Source organism: Lissotriton helveticus, chromosome 7 (assembly GCF_964261635.1).
Source record: "Lissotriton helveticus chromosome 7, aLisHel1.1, whole genome shotgun sequence".
NCBI lineage: Eukaryota > Metazoa > Chordata > Amphibia > Caudata > Salamandridae > Lissotriton > Lissotriton helveticus.
The window spans coordinates 471,257,247-471,275,241 of record NC_136068.1 but is presented as its reverse complement, the minus strand read 5'-3'; the positions used below and the strand labels follow the sequence as shown (position 1 = coordinate 471,275,241).

At 46.7% G+C, this 17,995-nt stretch overlaps 1 protein-coding gene across 1 annotated transcript in view; it reads left to right on the top strand.

The window, feature by feature from the left end:
• The window catches only part of LOC144768626 (importin subunit alpha-5-like), a 92,410-nt gene that overhangs the window by 40,353 nt on the left and 34,062 nt on the right, over positions 1-17,995 (top strand). Inside the window, exons 2-5 of the mRNA XM_078652436.1 lie at positions 11,745-11,888; positions 14,959-15,044; positions 15,682-15,950; positions 16,273-16,355. Coding sequence (XP_078508562.1) covers positions 11,745-11,888; positions 14,959-15,044; positions 15,682-15,950; positions 16,273-16,355 — 582 coding nt within the window. The remainder of the gene's footprint in view (positions 1-11,744; positions 11,889-14,958; positions 15,045-15,681; positions 15,951-16,272; positions 16,356-17,995) is intronic.

Here is a 17,995-nt window from a genome sequence, read left to right as displayed (position 1 = left end):
TGCCTGGGCCTCTCTGCACCATCAGCCATAGCGTTGAGTGATCTGAGATACACCATGCCAGGTATTCTACCTTGCCTATCGAGTGGAGTTCACCTCCTGGGCAAGGAAATGGGCCAATCTGGAGAAGACCCTTTGTGCCCCTGAGAAGAGAGTATGTGCAGTCCATTGGGAGGTGATGGTGCCAAAGGTCATCAGCCCTAGTAATCTCGCCAAGTCTGCTGGACTTGGCGAGCTGTCGAGTCTCTCATCCTCTATGCGGAGGAGCTCCCCTCATCCAGACCTGCTGATATATTTTGCAATATTTACGTTCAGTGTCGCCGGACAAGCCCCCACAGATTGTTGTAAGTGTACCTAATGATGTATATTACACCAGCATGACAATATCCAATTCATTATCTTTATAATCACTTTAGTGCTTCATGATTTGTAATTGTCGCCACATGTTATGACTGTTCTACTGTTTTGTATGGGACTGTTGCTGATATTGTGCATTACACATGCTTAACTAAAATTTCAATAAAGGCTTCTCGATTTGGCAGGCGAGTGAGCCGAGCGCAGTAGAGAGGTTGCCTACAGCCCATGAGAAGCCCTGCTATTGCTTGCCCGGATGAGATCTATCACCTGTCGGCCCAGGGAGCACCGAAGTGGGAAGCACTGACGGGCAGCGAGTGCGGCCGTGGAGGGTCCCTGTTGTGGGTGACTTGAAAATCGAGGGCCGGACATCCCTGATCGAAGCAGTCCGCCCCATTGAATCTGCCACGTGTGGGGCGCGCAGCCAGCGCTGCTGACTGCCCCTGGAATTGAGGTAAGGCGCTGTGGCCCCGTGACCAGCGTTCGAGGAACAGTGAGATGGGGGTGGCATGAGAGCTTGGCGCTGAGAAGGCCCAGCAGGAGCAGCGCAAAAATTGAGGCCTGTGCAGCGGGGCCCACGCGATCGGCCCGCCTGCTGCCTTCTACAGCCCGGCGAGCGCCCGCAAAGGAGGTAAGGAGTGGAGGGTGTGCCCACCAGCGCTCCTGGGACTGCAGCAGCCTGCTCCTCAACACCACGGACGTTGATCGGGAGAGGGTGCGCATGGAGGAGGCCCAGAGCAGTGACTGGGCCCCCAGGGGAGACCCAACGAAAGGACTATCAGGACAAATCAGTGGGGTGCCCCGCAAGCGAAGGAGTTCACCGGTCCTACCCGAGAGCGGCACCAGAAGCGGCCAAAGCAGTCAGCAGGCCAGACTAGGTCTGATGTATGTGTCACCGGTGTCGTTCCACCCCCCCCTCCCAAAAAGAGAGCGGCAACAGTGGCCCTGAGCTGATAATCCTTCAGGGTCCGGACGCACGCTACTGAGGGACCCGACCTTACACAAGTACCTGCTCTATGGTAGAGAGGCCCCACTAGCCATAACTGTGAACGAAGGGAAGCACGGAGTGGGAGTACTTGAGAGCCGTTGGTCTAGCCTCACAAGCCCGGCTAGACAAGGGGCCCTCTGGACTACAGCTCACGCACATACCAGTGAGTCGGAGCCATCCACACCTTGACAGAAGGGCAGGGGCCTACAGGAGACTGCTCACCTGCTGCCCTTACGGAGGCACGGATCCCTGGTGAAGGAACGGCCCACCTTACTGCCCTCGGAAGGGGGTTCTCGCTGGGCATCTTGCGCCCATGTGGCTCGGTCACAGGGGGGCCGGTCCCTGAGATCCCAAGCAGCCAGGAACGGAACTCGCTGGTAGGTGGCAGCGGAGTGTGGCCAGTGCAGGGAGAAGAGGCGGGCGCACGTTCACCGAAATGCTCTTTAAGGGCCCTCCCAAGGGTGACAAGGGTGCCCCCTCCATCAGCGGCCAAGCAACTCACGGACCAGGGGGAAGGGGAGGTACCCATACCCAAATCCTTCCCCCAATCTCTATTCAACTCCTTGCGTGAGGACTTTCTGACACTGAAGCGGGAAATGGCCGTGAGCATCGAACTTTGCAGAGACGTAGACTGTTTGGGTGAGCAGGTGGCGGCTGTCTAAGAGGCGGAACAGTCCAGTAGCGAAGAAGTGGAACAACTCCAGCAAGAGCTCATCCATCTCCAAGAACAGTTGATCTTCAGGCGCTTGCAGAGGACCTCACAGGTCCAGACAGAATAACCTCATGGTTCGAGGTGTGCCATCGAACGCAGACATACACATGGAAGAAGGGTAAAATAGGGACAACAAAATTGTTTCCCCCCATCTATTTCCATTTACGATTCAGTTTTAATTTCAATGGTGTGTATTCCTAATACATTAGTGATCCACTGTAGACAGTTACTCATTGAATACTTTCAAAATAGTAGTGATGGGTCCTGACGAATCGCCCGTTAATGAACACTAGCGAGAAACATGTCGACCAGATATTAGCACCCTCTGGAAGGGCTTTGGAAACAGAACATTCCAGACCCACCCTCCAGATTCTGATTTTAATTAGAGCAGCGGACCGCCAGAATAAATCATTCCTTGGTACCCCTAGCTTTATTTTAACCACTCACGTTGAGTCTACAATTCTTACTGGCCCCACACCCGCACTTCATCCAAACAGCTGTTGGAAAAAGATCTCCGCTAAAGAGCCCCTCTTTGAGGTGTTGCCCATTGTTTATTGCACCGCCGACCCAACGAGGAGCAAGCCCAAATGATGAAGCATGACACCCTGCAAAGATGTGAGGGCATTAAATCCAACAAAATGGATTCCCAGGGGTAATATCCTTTTACCCTGAGAACACTCGCATCTCCCAACGCATATCTTTCCTCCCTAGGAACAGCTCAGCAACCTCTATAGTATTTGTATCCTGGCATTCCTGCCCGACTTTCCTTTAAAAGAGAGAATCCTTCGGGAGGCGCGTCGGAAACAACCTCTCGTTCAAAGGGCAGCCGGTGGCACTTTATCAGGACCTTTCAGCCATCACACTACACAAACGGAAAGCATTTAAAGTAATCACAATGTTCCTGCGAGATAAGGGAGTCCCCTACTCATGGGGCCATCCCTTCAGATTGACCTTTAAGTGGTATGGGACCCTGCACCAGATGAGATCCCTACAAGACACCTGTGCCCTGCTGGGCATTGAGCTTAACGAGGAATCTCCCTTGCAAGAAGCCTCGCAGCGACCTTCACAGAGGGTGGCAAAGGGTTTGCTGCAGATTATCACCCAGAGCATACATGAAACCAGATCGTGGCACAGGAACAGGCCTCTGCCATCCAAGAGGTGTCCAGAGACACATCAGCAGTGGACTGACCTTGCTAGGAGAGGGGTCTCTTTCGCATCACCACCATGCAGGTCGGTGGGGGTGGATGGGGGGGCCAGACATGTCGCCAATGCCACACATTCCTACACATAACTTCACCACAGGCCTGTGTTGCGTGTTAACTGGCCTGGGACTATGAAACGACATTGGAGTCTGTTTGGGTTAGGGTGGGGGGAGGGGGTGTTTGGGTTAGGGTGGGGGAGGAGGGGTGCCACTTATCAGGCGGAGTGATGTTCAGCAGTTGGTTTGGTGGGGAGGGGGAGGCGGGAGGGCGGGTGGTCCGGTTGGGGTGCCAGAGTTGGGAGAATTGCGGGGTGGGAGGGAGCCAGTGTGCTGACAGGGGCTGAGGCCCGCGTGCAGGGTACAGTGCGAAAGGCAGATAGTAGACTGCTCAAGATTTACATCCTGTTAATGAATGTCTGAAACTACGTTGAAAGTTCTTATACTGAACGTGAAGGGGCTCAACAACCCCATTAGGAACAACCCCATTAGGCGGCATGCTATCCTGTCATATTTAGAAAACTCACTTATTCACTAAAGATTGGCATAGGATGAGGTCCCGCGCGTTCCCTTAACAGTTCTTTTCATCAATTCCTGACAAAAAGACGGGTGTCGTGATTCTGGCTGCCAAATATTTTCATGGTCGGGTTGGGGAGATCAAAGGCAGACTTCTTGCCCAAAGCATCCCGGTGGGAGGCATGACCATGACCGTGGGATCCCTTTATGCCCCTAACACAAGTCAGGAGCCCTTTATCAAAAATGCTTTGTCGGAGGCCCTATGTTCCCCCGACTCCTTCCTACTCATGGGGGGGGGGGCTCAACTTGGTGATGGATAAAGAAAAGGACCAGTCGGGCCACCACTTAGACAACGCAGGTGCCATTTCTGCGGCAGGGAAAGAGTGGTTGACGCTGAGGGACCTGTGGCTAGTTAAGCACCCCAAGACCTCGCACTACACTTTTTATTCTCATGTGCACCACACGTACGCCAGGTTAGACCACTTCATAGGCTCTTCTGAGTTGGAGACTCGGGTAGTGGATGCGAATATCACTCCCGCTGCCATTTCAGATCATGAGGCCGTGGAAATAATGTTTAGAGTCCCGCGCATCATGAGGGAACCCCTCCTGCAACGTAAGGAGTTAGTCCAACAACTCCGTAATGCATCACTGATTCTATCAAGCTTAATGACTGGCCGGACACGCCTTTGGCGGTGTGGGGGGCGTTAAAGGCAATGGTGAGGGGTGAACGAATAGCCATTTCAGCAACAGAGGTCCAAGACTGCAAAACCAAACCGGAATCCCTAGCGGCCAAAGTGGTTGAACTGGAACGGGTGCACAGTCATACGGGAGCTCCAAGTATTTGTAAACCGCTAAAAATCACCAGAGCTCAACTGGCAAGTCTAGATACAGATCGTGCCGAATACGCTTCTCTCAGACTGTGACACACACTACGTGGGGGAACAAAACTGGACACCTCCTAGCGAGCGCAATTCGGGCCAAGGTGCAGCGCTCCAATTTTAACCTTGCACAACAAAGAAGGGGAGGATGGACTATTGTGCATCTCTCTACAAGGCAAATCCCACACCCTGAGATGGTGCCGAAACTTACTTGCACGGCGCAGCCACCACCACGTTGAACACCGCAAACGCAGGGTCCTTAGAAGCACCTATCAGAATTGAGGAGGTGGCCAGCACCATCTCACGCCTCAAACCCCTGAAATTGCAAGGTACTGATGGCTTCTCCTCCGGTTTTTACAAGGTTTTCTGTCCGATACTCGCTCTGATTCTTACTAAACTCATTAACTCATTCCAGGGCCCTGGTTCCATCCCACCTGACATGCTAGAGGCTGACATCATAGTGATGCCTAAGCCGGGCAAGGATACCACCCAGTGCTCCACCTACCAGCCAATTACCTTAACCACTACCTCCAACTTTTCACGGGGGTACTAGCCTCAAGGCTTGGACCTTGTCTCCTGGGGATCATAGAACCGGACCAGTCAGGCTTTATCCCCGGTCAACAATGTAGCGACAACAACAAACTCTTCCTCTACTTAATTGACAAAGTCTATTTCCAACACTCAGATTCTGTGCTCCTGGCCATCGATGCTGAGAAAGCGTTCGATCGAGTCGATTGGGGTTCTCGAGAGGGTTCTAATGCACTTTTTGGCGTTGGGGGAAAAGCTTTCGAGTGTGGGTTGCAAGCTGCTACTATCTTCGACAGGCGAGGATCCATATCAATGGACTGTGCTCATGCCCCTTCGAAATCCAATGTGGCACCAGGCAGGGGTGTCCACTTTCACCCCTTCTGTTTGCACTCTATATCGACCCGCTAGCACAGAGGGTGTGTGATAATCCTAATATACACGACATAACATTTGGCGGGGAGCCACACCCAATCGGCCTCTATGCTGACGACATTTTGGCGGTGCTTGAAAGTCCTAGGCGCTCAGTGCTGGCCTTTCTAGAAGAGGTGGAGGCCTTCGGCATGGTGTCGGGCCTCAAGATGAATAGAGGGAAATCGCTGAAATTACCACATGGTAAAAATGCCCACACACAACAATGAGCACCCACGTATGGAGGGAACTACTAGTTCAGATGCAACTTCCCTACCTAGGTATCGTCCTTATGCCATCCACGGAACAAATGGTGTCCCTAAACTATGCCGAAGTAACCTCACAGATCCATAGCAATCTTAGGCGATGGCAGAAACAACCATTGTCCTTGCTAGGGAGGATTGCGGCTGTGAAAATGTCGGCACTCCCCAAGATACTATTCAATCTTTCAGACTATTCCAGTGCTACCTCCGGCCAGGACCATCAAGATGCTGTAAGAGGCAATTCAGCACTGCATCAGGGTTGAGAAGAGACGGCGTATGAACAGACAATTAGCTTTTTGAGGGATGGATGAGGGGGGGGCCGAGGGATTCTCTATCTGCAACAATACTTTCAAGCTTCACAGCTAAGATATTTGGAATGGTACAGGCCCGAATCAGAGAAGAGGTGGTTCTTCCAAGACTGGGCTATGGCGCAGACCTCCTTATGGAAAATACCATTCCTCCGCCGCGCACACAGACCGCGCTACCTCCAGAAATCACCCATTACGCGTACAGTACTGGGTGTGTGGGACTCGGTGGCTACTAAGTGGGAACTTGCATCATTCCCGACCCCACTAACTCCTCTACTGGATAACCCAGACTTCCCTCCAGGTACTGACGCCCACATGTTTCCACAATGGCGAGGCTCCAACTACAGATCGGCGGGGCATCTTTTTTACTTGGAGGGCTTACTACCACTCGCCAAACTGTCCCAGTTCTATGATGTCAAAATGCCACAGCTCTTTCAATATTTCTAACTCCGGCATTCGGTCACACAGCCTGAGACTAGTCCCTTAGTTGGTAGGCGAATGACAGGATTTGAAAAATGGCTAGTTACAAAAGATTCGGACCGTGGTTTGATTAAAAAAATCTCTGAGATGCTTTTTCCTCCCTCAGACACACCGATCGGCCAGTCAGAGGCGATGGAAAGAGGAATTGGGGATAACGCTCACAACCCTGGAGTGGCAGTCCATTTACTATAGGGCCAACCACACGGCTAGGAACACAGCGGGTAGGGAGTCAGCCGTGAAGCTAGCCACATATAGGTACCTAACCCCAGGTAGGTTACATAGGGGCAACCCGTCTCGAAGTTCGACCTGTTGGAGGGGGTGTGGTGAGACAGGTACTCTGACGCACCTTCTATGGGACTGCAAAGAGATCACGGCATATTGGACATCTGTCCTCCACCATGGATACCTCCCTTGACACCAAAATCCCACGGTTTCCATCCTACACCATTCTAGGACTTCCGAACACGCTCACTTGCCCGCTGAAATCCATTAGGGAGCGACAAATGGGTCTGGCATTGCAGGCAGCCTCCCAACACATCCTGTCTCTTTTGGAGACTAACACACGGCCCACTCACACAGGCTGGTTGCACAGACTTTGGTACTCCCTGGGGATGGAACGCATTCAAGCCACACTCGCGCAGACCACGGCCACCTTCCACACGATCTGGCAACCGCTGTTAACACTTATCCCAGGAATTTATCAAAATAACGTGCCCGAGATTACTACGCCTAACGGATGCAAACCATGCCACCATAGAATCTGAGACTGAGGCACCGAGTGCTCCACACTTACGCTCTATCTAACTCACACACATCGGCACACTAGTTGGGGTAGGGGGGTTGGGGGGGGGGGGGGTTTGTTGGCTTTGTTACTTAGCTTGGGTTCATAGGAGATCCTTGTCTAGATCCAAAAGTTATCATGGAGACGCCACCCGAGGACATTTGTGGGGCCTGACAGCCCCTGCAGGTTATGTGCAACTTTATGTAATTTTGCTTCAGTCTGCCATACCCATTCTCTTGTGGACTCAACACCACAATGCCATGTATTTGCTATTCTCTGAAACCTATAAAACAAGTTTAAACCCCCCAAAAAAGAAAAATAAATACTTACAACATTAAAAAAAAGTCTGCCAATGGTGTAGGGATTTGGGTTCCAGTTGCCATCTGCGTGTAACCTAGCCGTGGGTCTACGTCATTGAAGTCTCCTCCAATGAGGTGTGTAGAGGAGCCGAAGTTGCGCAGTATCTTACCAACCGCTTCCATAGTGTGGGCCTGTAGAAGTGGCGGGCATAACACTGACTAGTGTGTATTCATGCCGTTGCCATGTCCCTTGAACGGCAACGTAGGTCCCATTTGGGTCAAGGAAAATCCACAACTTAAGCAAAATATGTTCTTTGAGAGTGTGTGCAACTAGCATAACACGGAGGACGCCTGAGGTTTGTACCTTTATCCTGGAGAAGTGGCCTGCTTCTGTCATGTCTGAATGTTATCTTACAAACTCCTGGTCGCTTCTGGCCTCCAGATGCAAAGCTATTTGGACCCCTAGGTGTAGCTACTTTGTATAGAAGTGAAGAAATGCTCTGTTAAGTGAGCTAACGGAAGGTGGAACTTGACAGCCGGTCCTGTCTAAAGTGACCATGCAAAGTTTATGGTTCGGCTGAGCTTTCCCAATGTATATGTAGTTATATCTATTAATATGCAGACTGTTCAAAGTAGATCCAAGATTGGATTAACATTCTGTAACTCATTCTCATCTGAAATGAACTGTGCCAGTGTTGCTGACTTTTTTTTCTTTTTTGTTTGTTTGTACCTTTTTGTTACAATTTTATGAATTAAAGTAATAAATGCATTGCCTAGATCACTAGAATAAAACGAGTGGCCTATGTAGCTGTACTACATGAACATGCCGTATCTTTAAAGCACATCTATTGGGCTTTGGGATAAATATTGTCCCACTGCAAGGGGACCCCTCAATCTGGGTTTACCATCTTTTATAAGATCCTGGATTCTTCTTTCCTTGTTGGAGATTACACAGCTCCTATAACTGGGGGAGTATTATTGAGCATCAATTTGCTGTTTGTGTTAGAACCACCTTGGAAGATTTTTGTGATTCCCTTGTTGGAAGCAAACCAAGCCGCCTGCTCATACGAAGGTAACTAATTATAACCAGATGAGGGGATGGAGATCTGAGAATTGCAACTGGGTTCTGACTGGCTGGGAATTTTTTGGCATGTGTTTCTCATGCCAAAACTTCATGCTCACCATGTGAAGAAAGTGGTGCCAAGGTCCCATAGGTGGCCACCAGGGTCTCGGTATTGAAGAAACGTATGTCCTATTCCTTTCATGACTTGAATATTTTTGATCGATTTTAATCCAAAATTAAAGTTTGTGGGAATCTGTAATTACTCAGTCATTTTGATAATGCTAATTTCTACATTGACACCTTGCTGAGGTCACTATCCTAATCTAGAAATGTTGGCTTAAAGTGTGCATTGTCATTGTCCTGCATACATTGCTTTGCACCACTGCCATTAGACATTTCAGTGTTTTTGTTTTTTTGGGTGTTTTTTTAATTTTGCATGACTTTGCTGACACCTCAATCATTTTCGTGGCATACCTGCAGTGCCAAGTGATGTCCTAATTGTAAATGATGTGATAAAACCGTGAAATCTGCAACACTATATAATTGGCTCAGATGCAGCTGTAACAGGATACCAGCTATCGTCCGCATGGCAGGCCGAATGATTTTCATCCTCAGACGCAGTAATGTGGTTACTGGGGCTGGACCACTTTGAGGGTATCTAGCTGGATGTTATATCGAATATTAGCTGCTCATGGAATTGGTACTGCGAAGATCTCTTGGATCCCTCAGTAAATCATTTGATTGGGGGCACTATACCTGCCCCATGACGTTACCACCCCAACCCCCCCCCCCCCCCCACACACACACACTCCACTTCATCAGTAGTGAGTGGCACAGGGATCGTGAAGGAGGTAGAGCAGTCCTTGTTTCTCTATTTTCCCAAACAGGTCACAACTTTTACTGTGGCCGATGGTCTGGAGTCCTCCACCACCCTTGGTAAAGTGTTTCCTCTTATGTTCTAGGTGGTTGTACATGTGAACAGCTCAGTTGGAAGTTAAAGAATTTAAAGGATGCATATGAATTTGCTTAAGGATAGTTTAATGTTAAGCGAAGTAGGTCTGCAGAGAACTTTCAAAACTTCGTGTGGGTCCCCTCTAATCACTGGTTTCTCTATAGACAATTGGCTCAAACAGTGATGGCATTTAGGCCGAGGATCTCAATAATGAATCGTATCCCCATAATTGATTACTTATGGAATGGGGGCAACAAAATCAAACTAGTCTATAACCATTTAATGGTTGGCATCCAGGATGATTTGGAAAAAACGGAATCTGCAATTGCGGCGAAGCTAGGCGATCCAGATGCGGATTTAGAACTAGCACTTGCATTAGATAAGAGACTTTTACGATCCTCTAACCTACGGGCTCAGCACTACAAAAAGCTGTTTAATTTGTATCCTACTCCGGCGAAGCTGCATGCCTGGGGTCTGGTGGAGAACGATAAGTGCCCTAGATGCGATAAGGGCCCAGCTGACTTAATTCATATGTTCCATCAGTGTGATCAGCTATCTTTGACATTAAGGGAAATTGGAAATTTCTTGGAGGGGCTGCTAGAATGTAGGATTGTTCTATCCCCTTCACTAATGCTATTAGGGGTAGATAAGAAACGGCAGTTAGGAAGTGCTGCTGAAGCTTTGGTTTTTATATCTACTGCTGTACTTCGCATTTTAATTTCAGCAGGATGGAAAGATTCCCCCCCCCCCCCCACCTTTCAAATGTGGATAGCAAGGCTGCTAGATATGCATAATATCGAATCTTGCCTCTATGAGCTAAAAGGTAAAAAATACAGGGAATTAGGACGAAATATCTGGGCACCACTTGCTAGGTGGAGAAGATTGAATGGCTGAGTACGTTTTTTTAATATGTATCTTGATTTGCATTGTTTATTGAACTACTGTCAGAATATTTTAATAGCACAGTTTTAGATAACATATATTTATTACTGAATTATTATTAATCTGTATTATTAATTTCTTAATGTTTAATTGGAATAAGGATATAATGAATTTGTATATACCACTTGCGTATGACATCAATTATCTCAATAAAACATCTTTATTTTTTTTTAAAAACTTCGTGTGGGTATGAAGGGTAGTGGAGTCTTGGATTCCTCACTAAATTGCTTGGTAACTTTCAAGGAGTACAAGTTACACCATTAACCTCTGGTCACACGGGATGAAAGTTAACGTCAAAGCCTTAAAACCTGTGCAGTGTTGGCATATTATGGTCTGATCTGACACTGTTGCAGCAGTAGATCGGCCTTGACTTACTCACTTATAATGTCAGTCTCAAGGGTCCACATCTTTTAATAGTCCCCTAATCCAGCCAGCACTTGCCGTTACTGACTCTGAACCCCCTTTCCAGCACCTTCTGATGGGTCTAATATGAAGGCACTAAAATGTATTTAGCTTGTAGATTACTTGTAAACTCTGCTTGGAGGCAAACTTTTACCTTTGAAGGATCATACTATAGGAGGGCAGCTCCAACACAGGAGATGAAAAAACTGTGCTGGAGTCATTGTGCCTATTTTCCTGAGTTATAGGCTACTGGGTAGCATTAAAGCTGGTTACCTTGTAGGATTAATTTTTGAATACATAATTGCCATTCTCAATGATTTCTTAAAATGCTGGCATCGCACAATTTGATTCCTGGCAAGGCGTACTTTCATTCTACTGAGCTGGGTAAATGAGTATTATAAACCTGTTTACAGTCCATAAATGAGTGTGGGATAAGGCTCTTTATTATAAAAAAAAAAAATGATGCAACACATTGCATTGTAGCCTTTCCGACCACTTGTCAAGTGTCTTTTGGAGCATACAGTCCAGCAAGTGAGTTGTGCCCATAAATATATATGCTTCTATATTAGCCAAATTCTCCAGGTGGAACCTTGATGACTTTATGGACGGATTAGTCAACTTGTTGAATTCTGTCTGTAAGTTAATTTTTTTTTCACATGGTCTGTTTCATGGCAGGAGCTCAGACGGCGCAGAGTTGAGGTGTCCATGAAGATCAGGAAAGCAAAGAAAGCTGAGCAGATATTGAAACAAAGAAATGTTACTAGTTTTGACGAAGAGGATTGTCTCTTCCCAGAGCAACAGAAAGCTGGGGCGGCACCGGTGAGGACGAGAGCAAAGCTTAAGCAGAACGGGGTTATGGTCAGGATGGTTCTTTCTACTGATGTGAGTTGCTGGTGCCCTAAAATGTTGAAGCACCTAATTCTTATTCATTCCCTACACTGGGTCATTACTTGGCGATCAATGCCCCTTGCATTGGATCTCCAGGGCTCTTGTTCTGAAGCTATAGTCTAGGATTTTTCATTACCAGTGTTTGATCCTGCTCAGACTGGCCACCGGGCAATCTGGGGCTACTGTGCATCTTCTGTGGGGCTGGTGTCACTTACCTCTATCCCGGGATCTACGCTGCAATGGCTGTGCAGAACGGGCATTTACAAACCCTTCATCACTTGGCTCTCGGTAGTATCAATGGTGAACTGTCACGGCACCTCAGGAAGGTAGTGAGGAGGGGCATCAAGCTCTCAGACAGCACTCTTCCAGTTGTCAAATCCATTGCTTATCTTTTTTAAATTACTTTAGTTCACGTAGATGAGATGCTACATACTACAAAATGCTGTTGCAACTACCCACTGGTGCAGGCACACTGTACCCTGGGTTCAAGCTCCCCTAACTTCCCCGAACTAGTTGCAAAATATGGTACCGTGGATTATCAGATTCAGTGCTACCTCCTGTGCTCAGTTTCCCAGTTCTAGTGTGGGTGTATCACCAATGAAAGTCTCCCTTCTCTCACTGGTGACGGTCTGGGCTCGCAGCACACATCTGGTTCACCATCCCAAAGGAAGAATCCCCTGGCTGTGAACGTCTGCACTCTGTCCTGTTCATGTAACCAGATGCAGAGGCTGTACATCAGTCTGACTAGCATTACTGCCAGTCTCTGGTCATTTGTAGGTCCTGTTCTGGGTGCAGTGAGTTTGGCTGGGTCAGAGGTCATGGGGCCACCGAAGGCCCTTCTGAGGGTAGCACTGCATCTCACTACTCTGGGTGATGGGACAGTCGCTTGGTCCACACAAGTGGGGTCAGTTGTCAAAGCACACCAGTCTGCTTTATCCACACTTCAGGACCATGCTTTGAGGCTGGCTGCCTTCAGGGTTACAGTGGCATTCCACTCAGGAACACTTTAGCAGTGCCATCGTGTAGTCGTGTCAGGCAAGTGTCAGCCCCTCTAATCTTCCTGACCAGAAGGTCTGGTGCCAGGTACTTCTGCTTGTCACTTACTCATCACCTCCAGCAGCATCTGCACACTCACTCTGTCTTGGGCTAAGCAACATCCCCTCTCCAAGTGCTTCAGACATGGAGACTAACCTTGATTCCGATCAGCCTCCAACTAGTCTCCTCACCTTTGGGAAGCTGGATGCCAGCTTTGGTTGTCTATCAGTACTCTCGGTACTTTGCAGAGCTTCCCTTCCTTCGCCAAAGAACTTAGAATTGGACCATGTGTCAGCAGCTCCCATGTTAGCAGGCACCCCGTTCACTGTATTTGTACAATTGGGACCAGTTTGGTTAGCACTTCTTTCATGCGCTTTTTTCCAGACTCTGCTTTTGCGGATTGATGCTCCTCTCACCAGTGTAATCCTTAGTTGATAGCACTCACAGCCGAGTAGCAATAGTGTGGACGTTATGCACCTGGCCATCGACAGCCACTCTGAACAGTGATCAGGAAGAGGGACCAGACTGGCTTCACCTAAAGGACCCTTCAGACCCTTAAGAGGCTGCAGTTCTACTTTACACCTGTCCGATACCAAATTGCAGCCCTTTGAGACTAATCAGCAGTTCCTTGCAGCAAAACGACCTAATCGGACTTCAAAAGTAGTCTTGTATCTTCTTCTTCATTTCATTGTCTGGTTCTCATCCCTCCAGCTTTAGGAATGTCAGCAATACTCCAGTGTTTGGGAAAACATCCTCACCTTCCCTTGTGCACATGAACCGACCAGGAGATTCCCAAAAGGAACCCAGAGACTTCCATTAATCTGGTTCACTCATACAGTGCATGCACAATGTACACCATACATACATTAATTTGGGTGTTGGCACTAGGACGAGAGTTAACATGTATCAGCAACAGATGAGGTCTTGTCACAACTAATTCACAAAATACCGTAGTCTCCTCTACCACTCTACATGCTAAACCCGTGACTGGACAGTTCAAGGTCTAATAAATGAGGGCGTTTGTACCCCTCAAGGTCTGACCCAATAAGTCTTGCTTATGTCCAGAGGCTGGCCCAGCTCTCGTTTACACACTAGATTAGTGCCAGGGTAAGGCCAGAATCCAAAGCTGAGATTTCATATACTTGCTGTTGTCTCATGGGTGGACAACACATCTGTACACCATGTACCTAGTCCTCCACTCAATTATCAGGTGCTTCTATCTGAAGAATTCTATTATCTGCACTCATGTTTCATCTAATGTGGCAGGTCCAATCGCTAGTACAAGATTATCTTCATAGAATTCTCTGGTGAAAGAAGTGAAGTGGTTCAAATTAGAAGCGGTGGGATGATTTGAAAGGGACAGATTTGAGATTGGGTGAAGGGCTTTATGCCATATCTGGCTTTGGATGTTTGTGCAAAGTATTAAAATGAGTGGTGTAAACTAGTCTTTCTCACTACTAGACTATTTTCCAGAACTCTAGATATTGGTCTCAGGTGTTGCAGTATATGAGCCTCCTTTACTGCTTTTGTAAAGTACCAAATGTGAGGCCCTTGTCTTTTGCGATCTCACAATAAATAAGTCTGACCTCTAAATTATTGTAGTTCCTTTTAACTTCAGTTGACATTAGCTATGGGTTGTTTGGGAGGCTTCTGGTGCTGGTAGTTCGATCTGAAATGACTGTCAGTGTGCAGACTCAAGGTTTCATCACCCAATAAAATCTTAATGAAACGTGGTAATGAAATTGTGCAGATTCCAGGCTAATCGAGCTAGGTTTCCAAACTAAAGGTTTCAAGCTGTAGTGATGTTGCTCATATTGCTGTTGGCTCCTATTGGGGTGGATGAATGAAAGTTGGTATTGACTATAAAATCCTGTGGGATTGACAGTCCTGGAGGGTGAGGTAGTGAAATGCCCAGTCTTGTGGTCTTCTGGCTTTCTATCAATCTCCTTCTATCAATTCTTTACAGATTATGCCGATGACCTTTGTGGATACTGACCCGGGAACGAGTACTATAGACCGAAATGTTGAGTTGGAGTTAAAGCCGTTAGGAAGGTATTGGCCATTGCGCTTCCTGTATTGAGCTTCTATTTAGTTTAAATGTTGTCCTAGATGCTGGTTCATTGAAATTAATGACACTTGATTATGTTCTAAGTTAATTTGCATATTAGAACTTGACACTTGTGCAAATGATTTGGTCCTAGTCCTCTGTTTAATGTGGGCATTAAATCTACCCTCTAATGCCTCTGTTACAAGAACCTGAATTTTTCATGCATTAGAATTTGATTTTTTTTAGGGACACAGTCACGACTGCTTTGCATATGGCTGGGTCTGAACTAGGGTGGGGAAGGGAGCTAAAGAACAATGATGGATTCAACTCCGATCTGGGGGTGAGTGTCTGACATTTCAGCTCTCCGTCTTGTGTTTGCTTTTGGGTTGTTTATCTGCCTGCTCTTTGCCTCCGGCATCTCTTCTACTTTCCAGTGACTGGCACTTTCCAATGCAGTGCTGACAGACCAGTCAATAACCAGCATGGCTAATTGAGAAGTAAATCCACTGAAGATGTATGCATTTTGTTGCTAGTTAGTCTGGAAATACAGCTATCTAAAACTTTCTCATCATGGAAGACTACACGTTGCCTGAATTGTTTCAGATTGTGCTCACCTTGAACATCATCTGTTCATCCTTCCAGAGAGATGCTATTGGAGGAGAGGAATCCTCCCATTGATGAGGTCATTGAGCGTGGGAATATCCCCTTAACGGTGGAGTTGTTGGCCCGCGATGAGAACAGTACTCTGCAGTTTGAGACTGCTTGTGCCCTGTCTAACATTGCTTCTGGGTCCTCCGAGCAGACCAAGGCTGTGGTGGAAGGTGGAGCTATCCCAGCTTTTATTGCACTGCTCTCATCGCAGCACCCGCAAATTAGTGAGCAAGCTGTGTCGGCGCTAGGCAACATAGCAGGTAAGGGGAATTCTTTGATGTAATGGCAGCGTGTTTTGTTTTTCCAATTTAAGCTTTGATATACTAGTTCCAAAGGTATTCGTTAACTTGTGTAGTGTGCATGTGTTTAAAGAATGAACAGTATGTGAATATAAAGCAGATCATGCTTTTAAACTGGTGTTTCTTGTTGAACCAAATGGGTACTGTTACAGAATAAGGTTAACTGAAAATTAGCATACATTATTTAATCCAGTTTGTTCTCGCCATTAAATCAATGTTGAATAAGTAACCTGCAATGCATGGACTCTAAGGTAGCTTAATTTTTTGCTGTTTATCGTTGCAGATGCTGGCCCACTCTACGGAGATTCTTTGATCAAATGTAATGTTGTTCCCACACTTCTTTCCCCGGTGACGCCCCAGACACCAGTAAGTGACCTTTTGAAAATTGAATGTTGATCATAGTGACTTTCTATCTGTATACAATTATGAGTTCTTGATCTACAAGTAGGTGGTTTTAAATGAGCAAACTCCACACAGTGCCTAGAGTTATTCAAAATGGCCCAGTTCATCCAGTGTTAGCTTCCTGTCCATGTCTATTCAATGCCAGAGCCTGAGCACTGGTATGTAAAATGGTTTGTAGCTCTCTAAGGAAGGAGGATCTCAGATGGGAGCCTAGGCACCATGCCAACACCTTATATGGCGATTTGTATTCTTCTCAAGACTGTATGAAAATTCCTCTTCGAGAGATTGATGCAAATGCCTCGTTGAATTTGAGTGTCATGTAAACCGTTGTTGCTACAGCCTGTTGTAGCCCCAGGCATATGTCAACGTTATCCAAGTTCATGCTATGGATTGTCAGTTTATAAGGCATAAAAGCATGTTGGAGTCATTGGTCAAGCTAATCTCACTTAAATATCCCACCTGTGTAAAAGTTTGTACGTGCCAATTTTCCGTGAGGGGTTGATTAGCCAAATGTTCTACATTCCCACTGAAACAAATTGTTTTCTGTAGCTTCTGTATTTAGAACATTGAATTGAAATTGCTTGATGTAATTTAATGAAGATGGTGTAATTGTACGGACTAACATGGCTTGTAGCCGACAAAGGCTTTGGGAAAGACCATGGAACTTGGTTTTCAAAATGTTTTGAGTGGTTTAAACCATGTAGCCCGTTAAATGCTATCCTTTGGAGAATTCAGCCATTGACTTCAGGCAATCAAATTCCCCATTATCATTTGCTAAATCTTTGTGCGTATCTGGTTGTTATCGACAGGATGAGCTTTTGTCAAAGGCCCACTTCTCTTCCTCCTGCCCCCCACCTTCCTGCATCCACATACACCCACATTCTGCTGGTTGAACCCTTATGGATGCTGGTTGCAGTTACATTGCTTGCAGTGATTTTTGCCTTTCTTTGACCCCAAATATTAATTGGATACTTTGAAACATGGTCTCTTTGGGCAAGTTCTTCATTTTAAGGATCAGACTGTTTGTACATGTGAGCGCAAGCAGGGCTGACTCCTAGGTATCAACAATTTTACCTACTTTTTGTCAGTTATGTGGTGTCAGTAAGCCAGTCATTCCGATAGTTGGATGGCCTGGAAGCTCTTTGGAAAGTAATTTTGTAGAAGAGAAGAATGTGAAATGTTCCAAAGGACGCAATACTCTGACAAGGTTGAGGGGCTGGGGCTCCATAAACCACACTGCAAGTGGCTCTGAAAACAAATAGTTTAATTGTTTGCCAACTTTTATTTTTTTTATTTTAAAACTGGATATTGATGCGTTTGTAGTACTAAATATTGGGATAATATGGACTCTTCAGAAATGGATCTTTGCTAATTTTTTTGAATATATACCATACACCACCTCCACTTTGTTTGGTCTCCAAGCATATTTATTTTCAAATGCTCCATTTACTATGAGTAACCAGTACAGCAGGTATTAAGCTTGCTGAATTTTAAAATGCTCCTAAAACCTAGTAATATATTATATTGCACATGTTAAATTAAAGCACAACTCAATATCCGGAGTGCCTGTTTTAGTGAAGTTTAAGCATTTCCTCTAATTGTAA